Below are 22,609 nucleotides of genomic sequence, written 5' to 3'. Positions count from 1 at the left end.
AGCACTCATCAGGCAATGTCTATGGGCTACTGACTGCACTCAGACCAAAGGGGACTGAATAATTATGCACACCCCACTTTGCAGTTATTTATTTGTAAAAATGTTTGGAATCATGTATGATTTTCGTTCCACTTCTCACGTGTACACCACTTTGTATTGATCTTTCATGTGGAATTCCAATAAAACTGATTCATGTTTTTGGCAGTAATCTGACAAAATGTGGAAAACTTCAAGGGGGCCGAATACTTTTGCAAACCACTGTATATGCACTTTCATCTTACCATGCAAATAGTAATATGCACTTTCATCTTACCATGCTAATAGTAATATGCACTTTCATATTTCCATGCACATAGCAATATGCACTTTCAGGTTACCATGCAGATAGCAATATGTAGGCACTTTCTGTAACCATCGCATACCACACGTGGTGTGTCAGATCGGTAGAGCACTGCGATATACATGTAAAACCTGGTGCTCATTTCCCACTACTGTGCGTCGCTTTTTCCCCGCACGCAAATGGCGGGCTGCGGGATTCTTGCCACGCTCAGTTCTCAATCGGTAAATGGCACAATGGTGGCTAGGGGAAATTGCTGCTCGCCCGTACGCACCGAGATTGTGGGCGGAAGCGCAGGCAGCAGTGGAAAATGGTCCTTAGTCTTAGTTTGTTTATTGCTCACATAGCTGTAAACTGAGCAAAAGATTGAGCGAAAGATTTGTAGGCAGCAAAAATCAGGAGACAAGCATTTCAGACAAAGCTTTCTGCCGCAGAGCTATGGGGCTAAACTGTCTTCTCACTTCTCTCTTTTAAAAGTAAAATCAGTAATGTAATACATTTATTGAGCAGGGGCTGCTTATTGAGAAATAGTGTTGAAGACAAGACACAGAACATTTATATCGTGCTTTTGTCCTTGCGGACTCAAAGTGTCAGAGATGCAGCCACTAGGACACGCTCCATGGGTAGTAGCAGTTTTAGGGATCCTTGCCCAAGGTCTCCTTACTGAATAGGTGCTGGCTTACTGACAGGAAGAGACAAGATTCGAACCCTGGTCTCCTGTGTATCTAGCCAAAGCAGATTCATGAGATCCTCAAAGACAAGTGGAATTACAAAGCATTTTCTAAATTACTTATAAGAATTGCTTACTCACCACCACCATATGGGAAAGCAGGCGCTGACCGTCCATCATACCCAGACGAGTGACCACTAACATGAAAAAAATAATCCATGTGAAGTCAATAACTGCTGTAATGCTCTTAATTATTGTGAACAGTAACAGAGTAAAATAAATCAGTGTGTATAAGCCGAATGCATTATGTACAGTGGAACAGCTCCGATATGGCAGGAGGCACTATCCCAATCACTATAGGCAACTGAGCTCTATATTACATTATGGTAAACATTACCAGACACGGTTCTATGTTCAACTCTTCACAGCACATAAATTCTAAAGGAGGACAGCCATATGAATGTAGATAATCCATGAACCAGGTGTCTCCTGTATGAAATCCAGCTATACACAAGATACAGCAACAGCTCAAACACTGTCAACAAACACTTTGAAGACTGGCACAGGAATCAGTTTTAAACAACGGTGAACATTCGGGAACTTTTGATTCTTCAGCCTTTTATAAGAACACTGCTTTGCCTTCTCCGTAGTGCAGATTTTCCCAAGCCATGGGAGTTTGCATTCAGTTCCAGCAACAGAGAACATGGAAAATGTAAGCAGCACTCACTTGGCCTGAGAATGCCGGGCGGTACCGGTTCCAGCAATACCTGTTAACATCTGTTTTTTGCTGATAAACTGGCAGGAAATTCCTAATAGCCACTAGTAATGCTTCTCTTTCTATTTACTACAAAAATGTCATTCATTCTAGTACTAGCTAACAATGTAAGCAGGCATATTAATCAGTCAGAGCAGCACCCGAGATCACTGAAACGTGCTGTAAAATACAAGCTTAAAAAAAAAAAAAAAAAAAAAAGTGTAACCGAGGCGATAGGTGACATGAGAAACGTGTATGTACAGTGCAAAACATTAATAACCAGTAACATGGGGAAGCCGCACGCTTCCTGCATAGGACACCACGCCGTCCAAACCCCCAAAACAGGTCTGTAATACGGCTCTTCCACCGATACGCATGCCTCCCGGCCACTGGGATCAGGGCCGCTGCTGCTTGGACCTGTAGTGCATTTCTCCACCTGCCTTTCCATCTTACGCTGCCAGATGAACAAGCTCCATTGTGGAGCATCCAGCAGTCCATATGCTAGTCCTGCACTAGCGGGAATGCGTAAAAATGTACGCAATGCGTCCCGCCGACCTCCGAGGTCGGCAAGCTGCCAGCGGGGGACTGGAGCAGCAGTGAGTGACTACGAGGGCACAGGATGGCTGAATGGGGCTGGTAGAAGCCCCAGGTAAGTGAAACTCTTTATTTTGCTTGAATCTTCCCTTTAAATATAAAAGAAAGCCCTAGGACACTTTCATAAGTCATTCTTAGGAGTAGGAAGATAAATTGTTTATCAGTTTATTTTCACCTCGGGTTCACTTTAAAGTCAATAGGAACCTTTATAAAGGCTTCCCTCTACTCTCCCGGTGCCTGTTCCAGCGCTGGCTCCCCCATAGCAGAATTTGACCAATTAGTCAAATACTGCTCTTTCCGCGGCCGAAGGGAGGCTTCCGGAAGTCAAGAGCCCGAGTGCTCCCAAAGACAGGCCACTCCATAGTGCGTGCGCACGAGCGCCTTCTCTCAGGCGCAGTATAGAGCCGCCTGTCTATGGGCGCAGTGGGGGATTGAAACGGGGAAGCCAGCGCTGCACCAAGGGCACCGGGAGAGGAGCAGGACCCAGAGCTTTCCCTCTCCTTAGGAAAGTATCTGGTATCTTTTCTTTCTTTTTTTTTTTTTAAAGATCCCATTAGCTTTAAGCACATCGCTGTTCAATGTTTATAGAGCAGACTTTTGTGTACTGAAAAAGTGCCTTCTGATATATGCAGTATACAGTATAGGAAAGTTTGCAGCTTATGCAGATTAATAAAATTTGAACATAAAGCAGTGTAAAAAGCTTGGACCTGTGCTAAACCACTGAACCCAACGCACAGAACTTTATAAGATATGTCCTCTCTCTCTCTATCCTAGTAAGAGTTTCATAATTTTTTAAAACTGATCACCTGTGCCAGAGAACCCAGGGTGACTGTGTCATACATGCCTAGGAAGTAACAGAAGCCTCTTTTCCACAAGTAGCTGAATGCAGTGAATTCACTGCCTGTAAGCTACTCCTGTTCAATGGCAGAACGCTTGCTTCCTAAAATGAGTATAAAGGTCATAGCAAGATGTTCTTTAAACCAGTTAACGCAAACTGAACTTATATACGCAAATGTTGCCAATCAGCGGCTGGTGTGTGCACTCCCTACGCTCAATGTGCATCTTACTTGCGGTGATTGGTGAATGTGTTCCCTGAGCCAAAGTGCCTGTGCATGAATGATCATGGCTTCAATCAGAAGCCACTGTTCATTCATTAAAATTAAAGTAAGAAGTGAAGTAAAACAAGATAGTGTGTAGCGCAAACTAGTGGCCAAAACATAAAATGAAAATAAAAATGACTACAAAATAAATGTCCTGTAGTCCTCTGTCACCCACAAAAAGACTAATTTGTGGCGAAAAACAAAACAAGGTATAGATCATTTAGGTGTGATAAGCAGTGATAAATGTATGACCAAATGATTGGGAGGAGTGCTGAAAGGTGAAAATGACCCTTGGCATAAGGGGAAAATGGCCTGAGAGGTGAAATAGTTAATGTAATGATTTTGAAAAACAAAACGTCAAAATGTTTGAGGTCATAAAAACCCAACTTACTGTAATTAATGAATGATCTATGCTCCCTCCTATGGAGTGGCAATCGGTCAAGTTGGAGTATAGCACTTTGCACCAGCCTCTGCAAATCTTTTAGATTGTAAGCTCGCAAAGGCAGGGCTCTCACCCTTTTGTGTCTCTGTATGTTGTATATTGGTGTATACCATTGTTTGTATTTTTTATTTTCAATAGTTTTTATTAGTTTTAACAAGCACAAGAACAAAATTAACAGTAGAACTACTGTGTCATTTTAAGCATTGCTATATCCGAACAAACAGTAGTATAGGAAAAATGCATTGTATATTGATATAGGCATAACAGGTAAAAATCATATAACGGTATCCCCCAAGTGTAGTAACTCAATATTGAAGAGCCAATGTACTAAAAATTTGCCAACACCGCCGGGGAGGACAGTAACTGCCCATTCACAATACCAAATATGGCTGGGCAGAGCTGTCAACCCGTCAGTGCAACGAGTGCTCATGAGGTCCTGCTTCCTGTGAAGCAGGATCTTTATTACAAACAAAGAAAGGTCTAACTGTTGTAGAATTGTCCACAAAAGGTGATATCTCGGGGGTATGGTATTGAAGCTAAGCTGTGTAGGTTTATGCCTTGGCAAGTTAACAAGCCGTAGATAAAAGGTATGAGAATGAATAGAGTACAGAAGAAGGAATAGGAAAAAGTAATGAGATTTAGAGAGAAGAGGACCATGAGAGCGGGGGGCATGCAGTACTTCCATAAAGCAAGAAAAATATACACGAGGTAGATTAGCCCAGGTTAGTAATGTCTAAGTTGAGAGGTCGCTTCGGACCCTAGTATATAATTTGTGAGTGGAGACCATATTTTATCAAATTTTTTCATGGTATCCATTAGTCTAGCCTTAAGTTTTTCAAAGAATAAAATATGGCAGAGTCGTTGTTTAACCCGGTCGAAAGACAGGGTTATAGTATTCCAGGAAGCGGCTATGGTTAACTTCGTTGCTGTAAAGATAAAATTAATCAGCGCATTTTGCGTGGAGGTCAAGTTTGGGTATGGAAGGCCTAAGAGTGTGTGGACAGGGTTTTTGGGGATTGGGACGTTGAGTAATGATGAGGCCCAGGTACAGACTCTTGTCCATAACCTATGTACTTTTCTGCATTTCCACCAAATGTGAGTATGGGTGCCGACCTCTGCACATCCCCTAAAGCAATTGCGAGAGGAATTTGCTTTGATCTTTGATAGCCTTTGGGGAACCAGATACCATCGAAATAATACTTTATAGTTGACTTCAATCAGGTCAGCATTTACGGAGACATGAGGTATATTATTCCATATATCTTGTAGGTCATCAAGTTCAATTGTGATACCCAGTTCTTTTTCCCATTTGTTAATATATTCGGGCTTGCGCTCAGAAAACATTTGTGACAGGTCCTTATATATCATGGAGATTGTGCCTGGGGAAAATGGGTCTGTGGCACAGATAGCCTCATATGATGTTCTAGATGGGAGAGAGGAGGTAGCGAGTAATTTCGTTTTTACAAAGTGAGCGATTTGCATATATCTAAAGTGTTCATTGCGAGGTAAATTATGTTTCTCCTTCATATAAGCCAAAGATTTAACCCCCTGGTTATTAGTAAGATCGCAAATTCTTGTTAATTTAGCCTGGGACCACCAGTGGTAGCTAGTAGGTGATGCCAAGCCAGCTGGGAAAGAGGGATTGCCCAGGAAGGATACCAAAGGGCAGTGTGGTGACATTAGTTGCCCTGAGTACTTACAGCTATCCCATATCGCAAGAGAATTTCTAAGTATGGGGTGGGAAAGTTTATTACGAGTTGAAGGGGGGATCCAGAGAAGATTGTGTAGTTTAATAGGAAGAACAATGTGTTCCTCTATATCGACCCAGGACGGCTTCTCTTCGCTTGCGTGCCAACTGGTCAATGTGGCCAGTTGGGCTGCTTTGTAGTATAATTTTAAGTCGGGGACTCCCATGCCCCCCTTAGACCGTAGCAATAGCAAATATTTTTTCTGGAAGCGGGGCTTTTTTGAGCCCCATATAAAATTGTTAACCTTGTTTTGAAGGGTTTCAAGAAACGTTGAGGGGACAGTAACCGGAAGTAGCCGAAAGGCATAAAGAAGTTTGGGGAGGAAAATCATTTTGATGGCCGCGATTCTTCCCATCCATGAGATTGAATACCTCTTCCAGCACTCCAGCAACTTACAAAGACCCTGAGCTAATGGAGGGAAATTGTATCGAAAAAGTGTGTCGTAAGAATTGGTGAGGTATATACCTAAGTATGGAAGTTTACAATTTTCTACTTGAAATTCAAACGCATCCTGAAGGGTCTGCATTAACAAAGGAGGCAGGGATATGTTCAGTGCTTTCGACTTCATAGGGTTAATATGAAGCCCTGAAACCTTTCCGAATTGTTTTAAAATTTTGGTAAGGGAAAGAAGGGATTTAGTAGGGCGAGTGATACACATGATCAGGTCGTCAGCAAATAGTGCGATTTTGTGCATTTTGTTACCCAACTGAATGCCTTGTATTTCTGAGGTGATACGGATCAGAATGGCTAGGGGCTCAATGAGTAAAGCGAAGAGTAGTGGGGACAAAGGGCAACCCTGACGAGTGCCGCGTGTGATATTAAAAGGAGAGGATCTGAAACCTTGGTAAACTACCGCTGCTGATGGTGTCGAATATAAGGCTTTAACCCAGGAGATCAGGTTGTTGCCAAAGCCCCAGTGTTGTAGTGTAGCCAACAGATATGTTTGTATTTTTTAACCCAGGTTTGTTTCTTACTTTGTACAGCGCCATGTAATATGTTGGCGGTTTATAAATCAATAATAATAAACAAACAAAAAAATTAAGTAAATGGAGGTGGAGTTAGTGGGTGAAATGCCTTCACCAAATACACTCACCACCTTTTGTCTTCCAGGATACTATATATGGCTATTTACATATTATCCTAACCTTAAAGGGATACTGTAGGGGGGTTGGGGGAAAATGAGTTGAACTTACCCGGGGCTTCTAATGGTCCACCGCAGACATCCTGTGTTGGCGCAGCCACTCACCGATGCTCCGGCCCCGCCTCCAGTTCACTTCTGGAATTTCTGACTTTAAAGTCAGAAAACCACTGTGCCTGCACGCCCGTGTCCTCGCTCCCGCTGATGTCACCAGGAGTGTACTGCGCAAACACAGACCATACTGGGCCTGCGTTGTGCGCTCTTGATGACATCAGCGGGATCGAGGACACGGCAACGCAGGCGCAGTGGTTTTCAGACTTTAAAGTCTGAAATTCCAGAAGTGAACTGGAGGCGGGGCCGGAGCATCGGTGAGTGGCTGCGCCAACACAGGATGTCTGCGGGGGACCGTTAGAAGCCCCGGGTAAGTTCAACTCATTTTCCCCTGGCCCCCCTACAGTATCCCTTTAAGTAAAAACAAACAAAAAAAACACCCAACCCTAAAATAATGGCTGCTACCCAATAATCTAATTTTAGCATAAAGAATATTCACTGTACAGCAAAGAACATACCTTTCGATTGTTGGTATAAGTGATGGTGGTGGTCCACCATGTGGAGGGGGGAATCCTAAATTGGGAAAAAAAGGAGCAGTCAATAACACATGAAAATTCAGACTGCCAATAGATACAGCACAATTTCTATTCCCCGATTTCAACTCAAGATAACACAAAATTCTGTGAGGAGAATTTAGAAAGCTCTTGAAAAAGACTAATGGTAAATGTTAACACCTATTTACACAAACATTCACACATGCATTTAAAATGTGCACTGTTGCATACAAAATGCGTGTATGTGTAGCAGCAAGACATCTGAATATGAAAAACGAAATGTGTGAAAAAGAGAAACCGGATGCGGTTTTAAAATGCTTTGGAGCGGATTCATAGTACGAGAGCTTTTTAAAAACGCCAGAGATTTGAAAAACTCTTGCTAATGCAATCCTATGGGGGATTTTTACAAAATCACATCACTCCAGTGTGAACACTCACATAGGATAACATTAGCAAGAGCTTTTAAAATCACAAAGGGCTTAGAAAAGCCCTTGTAGTGTGAACGAGCCCTTTGGGCTGCTTCACACTGTAAGAGCTTTTTAGCACTAGCGATTTGAAAACCTCTTGCTAATGCAATGCCATGGGTGATTAAAGAGCAACTGTTAGCCATAATATGCCCCCCTAAACAAATACACATGTAAGTAGATAAATACTTGCTCTACTTACATAACAGATGTATTGCGCTGTCCACCTATTAGATGTCATTAATTTGTTAATCCTCTTACTAAACTATCCCCCTCCTGGCAGTGGCCATCTTGTGTCCTAGGGTAGATTCTTCCCCCACCTCCCCGCACTTATCCTGAGCACAGCAGGGAGGATAAATGGAGCAGGCACAGACTCGCCTAATAATGGATCCAAGCGCTGCTGTTCTCATCTATTCTCTGCACTACCGCCGGCGGCAGTGCAGAAAGTATAGAAGGGAACTGCAGCACCTGGAACCATTGTTAGGTGCGTCTGAGTGGGGAAGAGGGGGAATGCGGCGGCAGATGCAACAGCTAGGCGGAGAGGGAGCGGACATGCTACTGGAGGAGTGGGGCAGAGGACAGTGACAGGAGATAGCCTCTGGCCCCTCTCCCTGCGCTCTAACAGCAGCTAGATCCACCGCAGTGAAGAGGAGACCAGGCGGCCAATCGCAGCGCAGAGAGGTGTGTGACAGAGGCTTCAGCCAATCAGGCTGATTCAGCATGCCTGTCACTTCTCTGTTGTGTCTGCGTACGTTTATAGAGCCTGGGGGCATGAGGAGGAAAAACCCATCAGGAAAAAAGTAAGATGGATTTTAAAATGTTTGAATTGCCTTGTTAGCACCCTTTTTAGCTGTGTAACACCCTGCAATAGAAAATTATTTTGCATTTAAAGAGACACTAACATCAAAAAGATCCCCAGGGGGGTACTCACCTCGGGTGGGGGAAGCCTCGGGATCCTAATGAGGCTTCCCACACCGTCCTCTGTCCCACGGGGGTCTCACTGCAGCCCTCCGAACAGCCGGCGACGGACCCGACTGTCAATTCAATATTTACCTTTGCAGGCTCCAGCGGGGGCACTGTGGCTGCTTTCGGCTCCGAACTAGACGGATATACCCGATCTCCGTCGGGTCCACTCTACTGCGCAGGCGCTGGAGGCGATCGGGTATTTCCGCTTACTTCGGAGCCGATAGCCACCAGAGCGCCTGCGCAGGAGCCGGGAAGGTAAATATTTACGTCGCCGCTGTACGGAGGGCCGCAGCAAGACCCCCGAGGGACGGAGGACGGCGTGGGAAGCCTCATTAGGAGCCTGAGGCTTCCCCCACCCGAGGTGAGTACCCCCCAGGGGACATTTTGATGTTACAGATTCTCTTCAATGCCTAACAGTTACTCTTTAATACAAAATCACATTGCTCAAGTGAGAACACACATGACATAGCAGTACATTAGCAAGAGCTTTTAAAATCACAAGCCCTTTGAAATATTACCTTAGCGTTTGAGTGCTAGTTCACACTGCAAGAGCTTTTTCAGTTACTACTCTTCGTTACATAAACACTTGAAAAACATTCCATGTGTAAAAACATTTCACTGCAGAGAGCAATATGAATTGACATGCTACAATTGCAAACAGGAATATTTCTCTGCCTGTGTCTTCACTCTGCTCCCTTCCTTTTCTGCTGAAGTGACTCAGCCGTTGCCATGGCAATGTTTCTACTCCCTCCACTGAGCATTTCTCCAGGCTGGCAATGATTACTGATTAGCCAATGATAAGCAAGCCTGTAGTACTCTCTGCAGTGAAAGTAAATATTTTTACACACAGGGAATGCTTTCAAATGTTCTTTTATGTAACTTAGGCTGTGTTTCCACTTGTGCTGAACCACATGCAGCCAGTGGGGGTGGTTAGTGTAGTGTCCGCTCAGATGATACGCCTTCAGCCTGGGGCAGATGTGTTACCCCCATAGGCTATATGGGGGAACGCATCTGACTGCCCGGGATAATTGCGTACTGCACAGAAGTGCGGTCTGCTTACTGCAATGTATACCGGGGATCCATTGCAGTGCGATACGTGTGAACGGCTCTGATTGACAAAATAGGAGCAGTTAACTGTCCGAGCGGAGAACAGAAAAAAAAAATGTCTGTTCTCCGCTCAAGTGGGGACAGAGCCTAAGGGCTGGTTCACAAGGGCGAAAACACACGCAGAAACCAAAGACAAGTGTGTCCCGAGCCTTAGATTGGTTTCAAAAATGTTAGTTTTGGGAGTAGAATCACACAAATATGGGAGCCACCATATCCCTCAGTTCAGGTGTTCTTTAAACAAATCGTAAATAAAAGCTTTTTCATAACTTTATGATGGACAATCTTTAGTCTCAAACAAGTTAACCTTTAGTAATGTTGCGAGGTGGCTAATAGAATGGACTTTTATACAGACACTAAAGCTGCTGAATTTTTCAACAGCAGATTATTACAAGCAGCCTGGGTAACAGCTGGTCCTGCACTTATCCGTACAGTATATGGCATCTCTCACTATAGGTGGATGAGCTGAACTTCCTACACCATTCCACTTCAAGCACGCAAGATGTAAAGGCAGGAAATACTAGGATAAAGTTCTGAACAATTACGTGCTGCAATTATTAGCATTAGAAATATTCACAAAAATACTTGCCTGGTGGTGGAACTGTGATGGGTATTCCTAGAAAGAAAAAAAAACAAATCATCATTTTACAGTTTCTCAGTTTAAGTTAAGACTAAAAATAAATAAAGATTTTATATATAACTGAATTACATTTCCCACCATGCTCACTGAACAATAAATTTGGAGGCTGGGCTACGGAAAACCTTTCAATGTAACGGAGGAAAGTCTGACAGCTTTAGGGTTAGCGTACAAGTGCTGCCGACAATGCTCCACTTTCAGTCTGACATTAGTTTATGTCCCAGCTGCTCCATATATGGCAAACTGGGAACTAAAGCAAAGATGGCTTCAGACTGAAATTAAAAAAGATGTCAAAAGAGCATGAAGACTATCCCTGACAAGATTTCTTCGTTATAAAGGGTGACATGCGTTAAAGTGCTCTTATGCTTAAAGGAAACACATTCACAGGTAGTCCCCGGTTAACAAAAAAAAAAAAAAAAGATAGGGGCCCATATGCAATTCAATTTTTCTCCTAGGTCATTTCACACCTTGTCATAAAATGCCTTTTAAACCACCAGCAAGCAAGAAAATACTCCAAATAATTTTGATTGTACTTTTTCACAAACCTTTAGGCACTATACTTTTCTGTTGTAAAGTGCTTTAAAGTTTTAAAGATAATATGAAAATTATCTCCTAGGAGATAATTCAGCAGACAAAGTTAATTGTATATGGGCCAGGGACTTTAAATTTGTTCTTAAAGTAAATCTGAAGCAAAAAAAAAAAAAAAAAAAAAAAAGTCACATACTTGCCTATGGAGAAAAAAAGCTTTGGATCCTATTGAGCGTTCCATATACTCTCTCAAACCACTCGTTCTAGTGCTGTCACCTCCAATCCACCTAATCAACCAACTGGTCAAATATCCCTTTGGGGACCCTCGGAATGGCTCCCACAGGTGGCGCAACCTCACCGGAGAACAGCACTGGAACGAGGAAACGGAAGGCTCAATAGGATCCAGAGTCTTCCCTCTCCATAGGCAAGTTTCAGACAATTTTTTTCGCGCTTCAGATTTGTTATGAGTTGAAATTCTATTTTAGCAAGCCGAGACACTGACTCTCTGTGCCTCCAGTGTCCCCCCCACTGTGGAATTTACTCATTACCAAAAATGTCCCATGTAGCTTTGACAAGCTAACAGCCTTCTCCAGCAATGTGGAAGGGACATCCTTGCTTCAGGTCTGCAGTTCGTTTCTTGGAACAAAAGTAACCCGGGGACTACTTGTATTGATAACATAAAAGTCTTCGGAATGGCCTTACTGCAGCAGTAAGCACATACTTACCACTGAATTTTCCTGTTACGAGTGGTCATTTAACGACTACTGTGCGGAAGTTATTTTTGCAGGGAGTGAGAGCTGAGCTTGCTGTGATTGAAGCCAAGGCTCTGCTCACATATTCTCATGGCCCTATGTCATGGCATTGTGCTAGGTAGTCAGACAGCCCAGACGTTTTGGCCTACTGTGCTTTTACACGGTCTGTCTGGATCGTTGTCTACATAGATGGTTATCTGACATGAAGGCTCTAACCAGCCAAACTATCGTAACATTTACAAAAGATTCTAGCTACTACAGTAAAAGAGCATACGCCATCCAAGAAAAAGTACAGTTATCAAACAAAATCCAGGCCAGTCACTTCTTCTGAGAATGACAGACTAAAGCCATCCACCGGAGCCCACAGATAGGAGGCTGTGTGCATCACAGGCAGGGGACGTGACGTCTATTGATTATGAAGGCTTTTTCTTTTAGTTCTACTCGCCTTTTGATACAAGCATTTTTAAAGTTACTAATACCAGTTGTAGCAAGTTTCCAGAATTCAATCACTTCCACTAAATATACCGTGTTTCCCTGAAAATAAGTTAGTGTCATGAATTTTTGCTCCAAAAGAAGTGCTAGGGCTTATTTTCGATGGATGTCTTTTCTCTATAAGACTACACTCACTGTCACCTTGGCCAGTCAGAAGGAAGCTTTGGCACGCAATCAGGCCCCCCGCCTGGCTGGCACCAGACTGGCCAATCACAGCAGTCCTTTTCTACTTTTGATAACTGGTGCCGATTGTCTTGTGCAGGGGCGTATCTGGGTAATATAGAGCCTATGGCAAACACTGAAATTGTGCCCCCCCTCCCCCTATCAGAGCCCCCTTCCCCTCTAAAAACAGCATAATTTCTCATGTACATTTGTTCTTATTGCCTCAGGATATTACTAAAGGTACGGTACTTTTTTGGAATTTTAGGAATATTCCCTCTCTGTCCTCTTTTCTTAAAACCAAGTGAGCCCTACATACATATATTAAGTAGCCATGTTTCTCAGATAACAGAACTGATCTGGTCTGAGTGATGGGGAGGCATGAGGACAGGCATGACAGTGCAGCACAGGAGGAAACATGGAGCCCATGGTGTTATGGCGCCCATGGCACAAGCCATGCCTGTACCCCTCTAGATACGCCTCTGGTCTTGTGGGCAGGACCACAGCACCGTCATTGGGCTAATCACTGCACTTAATCAGAAGCAGTGACATCTGATGGGTCACTGCTACTGATAGTGTGATGAGATTGGCCCAATGAAGATGCCGTGGTGATGTGGTTTTAGCATGCCTCAATAAGAGGTATATAGAGACACCACACAGGCTCTTCCTCTATGAAATGTGGTAATGTACTGATCAGGTACCCTGCCCTGTCATCCCTGTCTTCAGCTGATAACTTTGCTGTGTGCAGGGATGACAGGACTGGGTCCCGATTGGCACTGCACAGCTCTGTCCACGCTTTCTCAAATCTTTTGCCGCTAGGGCTTGCCTTTGGGGGAGGGCTTATATTTTAAGCATGTCTGAAACTGCAGCTATGGCTTATTTTTGGGGGGAGGCCTTAATTTTGGGGAAACACAGCAGACATGCACATGCAAAAAGCAATAAATCTTAAATCACTGTGAACTATTCAAGTAACACTGGAAATGCTGTAAAAATCAACTCGTGTTTTCCAAGCAGAAGGAGTTTACCAGACTTTAGATTTAAAGGTTTCAAAAACGTGATTTTAATGGAGGGAAAGTTAGATACTGTACTTATCTCCATAGAGGTCAGGATGGATCCTCCATAAGCTTTCCACATCCTCCTCCATACCACCACTTCAAGCCAGGATCATCTGAAAGCCTGCGCACTTCTACTGTGCAAGATAGCTTGTGCTTGAGTAGTACAAAACCACTCAGGCTTGGCGGAATAAGCCCAACCCAATCAGCTCCGTGCTACTGTGCAGGCGCCAGTGCTTGCGTAGTACGACTGTGCTCCATCATGTCCTTGTTGAGGAGCTTCAGGGGTCCCAGCACTGGAATGGTGAGGTGGAGGGGGATGGATTATCCAGAGCTTTTACTCTACTGAGGTAAGCATCTTTGTGGGACACTTTTGTTCCCTGCAGATTTCCTTTAAAGTACTTTGTAGTTTATGGAAGAAACTGAATCTACTTCCTAGAATTCTGGATCAAGCTTGGCTAAAAGATATCATTTTTATAGAACAAACAAGCAAAAACACTGCAGTGATTTAAACGGTCAGCCTTATTCAAATCAAAAGGAGCAACAAAAACAAATAAACACCACCATGGACCAAAAATAAAAAGTACTGCATCAAAACATCAGATTTAAAAGTAGCAGTGAACCTAAAATACAAGCTAGAAGCACGAAAAAGTAAGGACAAAAAAAAAACAAAAAAAAAAACACTTTACTGTAACCCAAATTGTATGACATCATTGTGTCTGCAGGTGGGCTGAGACTCAGATTAAAATAGTAGTAGACCCGATACCTACCTGGGGCTTACTGCCGCCCCATAAACAGGCGCAAGTCCCTCGCCGTCCTCCCGTGGTCTGCCAGTCAGCCGCGATCAGCCCCGGTAAATTTCTCAGTCACGTACAGTCTGGGTCTTCTGCATATGCATGGACTGGACCTACTGCGCATGCGTAGTAGACCCGGACTGTCCACTGAGCAAGTTACCAGGGCTGATTGGCAGACCGCGGGACGGCGGCGTGGGACTCGCACATGTTTATGGGGCAGTAAGAAGCCACGGGTAAGTATCGGTTCTACTACTATTTTCATTTCTGGTTATCTTTAAGTGTTTATTGTCCATGTCCACTAGATGGGTAACGAGATTAAGTCTGCATCTGAGCCAATCAAGTGCACTTCCTTCTGATTTTGATAGGCTCAATTCCAAGCTGCATATAATTTGCATTAAATCCAAAAAGAATCCAGAATTTCACCTGGTGTGATCCATCCCTGATGGCTATACCTCATAATCATGGGCAGTGGAAAGAGCAGCTTGCGCAAACATGGGAAATTGCACTTGCAAGTGGTAAGGGCCCTAAGTATTTAATAGCTGTATAAGCATGTTCCTAGTTTAATAAAAAAATAAATACGAGCCAAAACGCCGTCCCTTTGGTTTGTGCAGGTTTTAGCTGCATCCACTAAAGGTTCATACACACCTACCAACCATCTGTCCATCTGTCAAACTTGTCTGTCAAGCCCCATTCACACACTCAACACAGGTCTTTTATGCAGCACAATTGTCAGCTTTTGTTGTGAAACAAGTTGAAAACAACTAAAAAAAGGTATTTTGCTATTGTTCAAAAAGCTGATAAGACTGATAAGAAGGCAATACAACAGTTGGATTGACTTCTTATCAGTCTTATCAGCTTTTTGAACAATAGCAAGAGACTGTTTTTAGTTGTTTCAACTTGTTTCACAACAAAAAGTTGTATGAGGCTTAAGGCCCATACAGACGTCGGATTTTTCCGGACGGGTCGTTTGAACGTCCCGTCGTTCAGTCGTCCGCACGCCAAATCAGGCGTGTGTACAGACTGTCGTTCGCGTGATAAGACTGAGTTTGAGCGATCCGCCCGGCGTTCGTAACGACCCGTCGTTCGGAAAAATCCGACGTCTGTATGGGCCTTTAACATACAAGTTTGGTAGACAGAAAGTTAGTGGGTGTGTATGAACCTTTATAGAGGTGATTCTTTGTATTTGAACTGTTAACATTACAGCCACTGCTGGTCTCTGCATCTCAAATCCTGCCTTGGTGTCAGGTTACACACACAATGAGTACAGAATGTTTACCAGCAGATAAGAGATGCATCACTTTCTGTTCAACCCGTTCCGGACCGCACTAGTTGAAATCTACGCACGGTTTGTGTAGATTTCAACACCGTCACTGCGAGTTCCCGCCGCAATGGCCGATCGGCCTGCACTGAACCAAACAGCAGCTCACTGGCCCTGCCATCTCTATTACGGCAGTGCTCTGTGAGCCGGTCAGGAGCAGATTACATTGGCTCCTGACCATATCATCAGTGTAAGCCGATCTCATTGGCTCACATTAATCACAGGATCAGGAGCCAATGAAATCAGTTCCTGACCAGCTCACAGTGCACTGCCGTCAGAGACAGCAGATTGGGTGGGCTGAAGAGACAGGCATGAGCGGTAATTGTGCGGCATACGTTGGCGAGCCCCGGTTTTTTGGTACCAGCAGTCTCTGGTCCTTAACTCCTTGCCGACCGCTCCACGCCGCGGCGGCAGCCCCAGGGCCGATCCACTCCGATTGGCGTGAATGGCCTTCTATGGGGCTAGCAAGAGATCGCGCGTCTCTCAGTGGCGCTCAGAAACTGTTACGGCGAAACCACCATCTAATAACTGTGTACAGTGCTGCGATCTAAGGCAACGCTGTACTGGGGACAGCCGTGTGACACAGCTGTCCCCCTGGGGGTCACAGAAGTGATCGCTTGTCATAGACAATCACGGTGATTGGCTGGCGGGGGGAGGGAGTGCAGGGATACAATAAAATAAATGGAAAAAAAATAGTAATATTTATTCAAAAATAACACACAAATAAGAAAATAAAACATCCCTGCTGCGATCAGACCCCACCAACAGAGAGCTCTGTTGGTGGGGAGAAAAGGGGGGGGGGGGGGGGGTGAAATCACTTGTGTGCTGACTTGTAAGGTCCTGCAGAGAGTCCTTAAAGCTGCAGTGGCCCGTTTTGGAAAAAATGGCCCGGTCACTAAGGGGCACGGTCCTCAAGTGGCTAAGGAGCCAGAGACCGCTGGTACTGAAGTGGTTAAGGTATGTACACATGCCCGACTTAAGTCTGCTGAGACAGCGGATAACGACCGCCTCAGCTGATAATCAGGCGTGACTACGGCACCCAGTGACCCCCAAGTGGTCCGCCAGGCAGATCTACTCACCCCCAGCGATGCAGATCCCCTGCCCATCCCATTGTTTGCACCACCAGGCTTGCACACCCCCCTCCCCCCCCCAGCAAAGCAATACATGGTGTGCAGACCAGTCCAGCGATATAGGCCAAGGGGATCAGGTCCTGTTCCCAACAGGTGACAACAGTCAAAGGTGTGCATGCACCTTTAGCAGCATGCCAGCTCTCCACGGACAATTCAACTGCCCCTGAAAGCCCCACGTTATCTGGACAGCTCGTGATACCTGTCACCTGCAAAAGCTAGAATGTACACACAGGGTTAACATATGTAGCTAGAGGGATTCCAATGCCCCTCTTATGATTCACTGGGCCGAAACCCATCCCCTACACCCAATGGTGAGACAAGTTTATAACATGAAAGGAAGGGATAAGCTGGGAAACATTTGTAGCAGTACTTAGAAACACCTAGACAAGCTATTCCCATCTCAGTAAAAAAAAAAAAAAAAAAAAAAAAAAAAAAAAGTTTATTGGTAGTTGCCTTTCACATATGACGCCACCTCTCATGTCTTTGCATGTTCCCAACACTTCTGCCTTCCAGCTGTAAAGACAGAAATGTCCGGCAAGTGTGCGGTCTCTGCCTATTGACAGTCACATGTGCCATAGAGGTGACAGGGAAACTGGTAGTACAGACACCTCTGATCTCAGCTTGAGGATAATGGACATCATTGGGTTTTCCAGCCAACACTCATCAGTTTAAGACCTGAAGCAGCTATTATATATGCAACCTTTCTAAAAACAAGTATTGCCAGTGATCCTATTAGCAAAGAGAACCCCCCCCATTTACTCACCAAGCTATCACAGCATGGGGCACAAACAAAAAGGCCCATTACTTTTAGTGATACACAAGTTTTAAACAATGGAGGAGCACAGAACAAATAACACAAAGAAGTTCAAATTTGTACCTCTTCCTCTTAAGGTAGTAAATATGCTAGATTTTTGTCAAAGTATTACGGTATTAGAGAATAATTTGTGACCGTCTCTGGCAGCATCTGTCCTACAACATCACGGCAGATCGCTAGACCAGTGTTTCTCAACATTTTATTGGTATGTACCCCTTTTAAAACCCTGTACTCACCAAGTACCCCTTAGCATAGTAAACATTATCACAAGTACCCCTTGACAAATATATATTTAAAGCTAGTACATGATAATTGGTTCTAAACTATTTACAAGTCTTTACTATTGCTTTTAAATAGCTAAAACACTAATTTGGTGTTGTTTAAATAGGATTTATCATTTTCTACAACTCTAGTTGTATAAAGTATATCAAGTATATAAAGCCCGAGTACCCCCTGGAACCATCAGAAGTACCCCCTGGGGTACGCGTACCACACGTTGAGAACCTAGGCGCTAGACAATAAGTGCCCCACTTCTATTCTCACTCACTCACCACTCTTCCTCATCATCATACATCAGCAAGTCTGTTAAACACTTGATCACCAATGATTGCTCTAGACCTCAGTAACTGTGCCTGTACATGGCTTTAATTGCAGCCTCATTAGTGCATTTCATAATTGCACCAAACCAAATACCGAACTATTACTGAATATAAAAGTCTTCACTGGAAGAATCGGAAACTAGTTTGGTCACCAAATATAATTTTGGGTGGAAGTTTTTCCAATGGCTACTGTACAGGCACGCTGTAACTTTCGACTGAGCAGTGTGCGCTGGAGGAAAAATAAAAATTAAAAAAAAAAAAAAAAAAAGGCTCTAACAGTATTACAATGCATGAAGCAGTCCATCGCAGTGGATCACAGATGAGGGGATTAAGTGATTTCAGGGGGCACCTGTACTCCCTTTATATATAAAAAAGAAAAATAAAAAATCAGGAAGTGTTTACTAAGGATGGACAAAGGCAAAATCTGCCTAGCGCTATATTTCCGGCACCATATATAAAGTCTACATGTACATTGCATCTGATAGAATGCCTGCACAGGAGTTGCCCGACAATGCATTGTCACTGTAACAGTCCTTGCAGCACCTAATCAACAGACAAAGCGGATCAGAGATTAAAAACTCTATACCAAGTAACTAGTCTACCGTTTTTATCTTCTCTAAAGTTTAGATAGTTTACACAGCATATCTAGCTGCAAACAGTTTATGATTATTTATTCCTGTGATACAATGAGGGCAGCCATGTTCTGTCACATTACATAACCTCCTCCTGCGCAGACTGAGCTCCCATAAGCCTTTGCTACTTAGGCTATGAGTGCCAAGGCACTCTGGAGAAGCTGTGGGCGAGGTTTGTTTAGTTTATATGGAATTAGACTATTAAAACAAAAAAAGTATTTGGCTAGAGGAATGCCCCATAAACTACTGTATTTTTCTGACTATAAGTAGCACTTTTTCTTCCCTAAAAGTAGGGCGAAAAAGTCAGTGTGTCTTATAGTCCAAATAGTAAATTTGGACTAGCCCCTATGTGTGTCCTCCATCCCGTGTCCCCTTCCTATGCCCCAGTGTCCAGAATACTTTGTCCATACTAACGCCGGGGAGGGGGGGCCTTGCCCCAGACCGCCAATCACTGCTCCTGCTCCCTTTTTAATAGGAAGTGAAGGTCTCGCCAGCGGGACCAAGGGGAGTGCACTGATTGGCTCCAATGACGGAGCCTTCGTTCCGCCCTAGGGAAGCTCCCCCCGCCTGATTGGTAGATGACATCTGCTTACTTCCTTTTCATCTGAGCTGCAAGGCTGCAGCGAGTAAGGACACAGCAGCCCGGGCATTGGAACGTAGGACTCGGGGGCAAGGACGATGCTGCACACAGGCACCCGGCATGGTACAAACAAAGTGATTGTCTGCAGCGTGATTATGGACACAGGAGCCCAGGCACGGAGGGAGGGGGGGGGGGGGGTTGGGAACAAAGGGCACAAGGACATCCAGAGGAGGCTGCACACAGTACAAAGTGCTTTATTATGAATCTCAGGTTATGTTGTGGCTGCAGTGTTAGTATGGACACAGCAGTCCAGATGCGGGGATATAGGAAGGGGGACAGAGGACAAGGGAGGACATAGGGACACCAGAAGATACAGGAGAGAGAGGCTGACACAGGGCAACTCCAGGGGACACAATGAAATACCAGGGGACACAAGAACGCACAAGGGGGACGAATCCATAAGACACTACACTATAGAGGCACCAGGTTTAGTATATTTTTCCCTAGTTTTTGTCCACTACACCTAGGTGCGTCTTATAGTCCGAAAAATACGGTATATGAAAGGAACACAATTATGCAATGAGTAAAAGTTTCTCAGATCCACAGCGTAGCCACAGAATGCAGCAGGCATGTATTTTGAACAAATATTCCTCTAAAATGAATGCGTAAACCACTTTCCAACACCAACGTACTGTAGTATGTAGTCATAAGCACTCTATTCAGATTACACCCAGCCTGGTTAACACTCATGCACCCTCCAAGCTGTTGATAACGTGTCCATGCGGCTTCCGCTGATCTTCCATGGCTTCAAGTCCTGAAGTGACCAGCAAGTAGCTAATGAAACGCGTCAATTAAGTTTGGCCTGACCAGGGCACTGTCCACGGAAGAGTTGTGGAAGCTGCACGGACACGTCAGCGTGGAGTGAACGAGGAGGCAAGTGCAGTTTAACGCAGTGGCCCAGTAAAACCCCACGGTGTGGGGTCGCCTGCACATGGACTTTTCTCAAAGTTCAATAAGCTGATTACAAAAGATGAGCGGCATGCCAATGCTACGGAGGTAGGCTGAGCGGCAAGTATGGACCCCCACAGTTCACAGCCGAGAGAGTTAGTGGCAGTGGATGATGTCACAGGGGACACGCAAGTGTGTAAGTGTCCTGGCCAGGGAAAAAAATGGAATTCACTGAATCTATTGGGAGCTTGATTAGAGGCACAGTCATTATTTGATTATTCCAGGTGGCATGACGAAGCAACTTATTTAAATTTGACTTCAGAGGCAACAATAGACCAGATGGAAATTTGGTAGACACACCGGGGTGTCGCGCGGTAATTAACATAGTAGCTGCCGTGCTAGTGAATTATCGCGCTACATCACTATCGCGCTGCATTTAGAAGGACCAGCCCTAAAGAGTGCACACTATGCTGACAGAACCGCGTGCTCCTTAAAATTAACCCAAACTGACGGGCGCATTACTTTTAATGCATCAACCCCATAGTGTGCTGTGTTTTAAAATGGGGGTGCTGCAAGGGATCAGTTGTAATCTAATTAGGTGGTGTTACTATTTTAAATACACCACAATTGAAGGTCAACTGGTCTCACATACTTTAAGTTACTGCAAGGTATGTCCATCTACGCAATCAATATTTGATCGGGGTTCCTTTCAGGGCTGTGGAGTCGGGACAAAAATCTTCTAGCAACCAACAATTTGAACTGGAGAGCCACCCCTTATTTTCTAGTGCAACTTAATGTAAGGAGCCAGCAGATTAACTTTAAACTTCGTACACCACACAATTTAAATCCGCTGTCTCATGCACATATAAACATTTTATTCATTGCCTTGGCTATTTCTTGCTGTGACACTGACAATTTAAAAACAGACACAATTAAAATTACTACCTGGCCAGGAGTGCTATCGCTTGTTCTAAATGGGCCTAACCAGCTCGATTGTGCGGTGCAATCGCCCAGCCGAAGCCTATGCAAAAAGCAGCGCACTGAGTCTGGTTCTGTATGGCCCTAAACCACCACCACACCGCACACAGTGAGGTATTGTTCCTATGGAATCTGTTCCACACGTGGGATCTTTTTAACCTCTAAACGGTTTCACACAGAGCCGATGTATATAAACTGGAAGATGAGGCAGTTGGCATATGACAATGTGACTCCTAGATGCACGGCGTCGTTTTGAATTTTGGAGCGTGTATCAGTTTACTGAATGATTGCCCATGGGCTTTTTTTACTTGCGTTACTGATGGTGAGCTCCAGCTCACATTATATATCGACCGGCAGTGGACTGGGTCAAAACGTCTATTCAGTTATGCTAGCGCATACTCTCCTCCAAGCGCTCGGTAAATGTTGAAAACCGTTGTGGGATCCCAGCAAGTTGGTTGGAGTATAGCTCAGCGTGCCGGCGTTTCCTTGTGGTAGGCCAGCGCGAGCACTCCGGCAGTAGCCACGCCTACCGACGCGTTTCGCCCCGCCCACGGGGCTTTCTCAAGGTAGCGAGTAACAGATGATTCGGCTGTTCGTCCTCTTATGCTGCCACATCATTGCTCCGCCTCTGGCTTTGTTTCACCATAGTAACCCATGTACATACATTCTTGTACCTTAAAGTGGCAGAGATTAGGGCTGTATAGTAGAGGAACATAGCTTTATTAATTCTCTTAGAATTCTGATTCATCTCAGTTGCATCATTCAAATAGGAGAAATATATGAGGAAACTTTTATTTTATTATCTTCAAAAAAATACCTACTTCATATTTAAAGAGATATTCTTTCTAATCACAGAAAATACGCCAGATTCAAATCTGTGTTCAATCCTCTAGGCGTTCGAGAGCCCAAGCGATAGATCCACGTTTGCTCAATCTTGTATAATTCTTTTTCAATGTCTCCACCTCGGAAGAGTATATGCTGTTTAATAATGCCCTTAAATGTGAGTCCATCCGGCTTACCATCATGATGGTCCTTAAAGTGTTTACCCAGTGGGCTGTCCATGTCACCATTACGGATGTTGCCCACGTGATCACAGATACGTCTACTTAGACAATTTTTTGTTTTCCCTATGTAGAGGAGATTACAAGGACACCTTATGGCATATATTACTCGTGTTGAGTTACAGTTTATATTATCTCTTATTTCAAACGACACTGTACCATCATGATTCGTAAAATTTCTGCTTCTCTCTACATATCTGCAGTTCACGCATG

The 22,609-nt window shown here is 44.2% G+C and overlaps 1 protein-coding gene across 5 annotated transcripts in view; it reads right to left on the bottom strand.

Moving 5' to 3' along the window:
* The window catches only part of FIP1L1 (factor interacting with PAPOLA and CPSF1), a 101,706-nt gene that overhangs the window by 41,035 nt on the left and 38,062 nt on the right, over positions 1 to 22,609 (bottom strand). For all 5 annotated transcript variants that reach the window (XM_068278558.1, XM_068278559.1, XM_068278561.1 and 2 more), the window contains 3 exons: positions 10,512 to 10,538; positions 7,353 to 7,407; positions 1,149 to 1,204 (listed from right to left, as the gene is read on the bottom strand). In XM_068278558.1, the coding sequence (XP_068134659.1) occupies positions 1,149 to 1,204; positions 7,353 to 7,407; positions 10,512 to 10,538 (138 nt within the window). The remainder of the gene's footprint in view (positions 1 to 1,148; positions 1,205 to 7,352; positions 7,408 to 10,511; positions 10,539 to 22,609) is intronic.

Source organism: Hyperolius riggenbachi, chromosome 1 (genome assembly GCF_040937935.1).
Source record: "Hyperolius riggenbachi isolate aHypRig1 chromosome 1, aHypRig1.pri, whole genome shotgun sequence".
Taxonomy (NCBI): Eukaryota; Metazoa; Chordata; class Amphibia; order Anura; family Hyperoliidae; genus Hyperolius; species Hyperolius riggenbachi.
The sequence above is the reverse complement of the archived record's forward strand: the minus strand, read 5'-3'. Positions and strand labels throughout refer to the sequence as shown.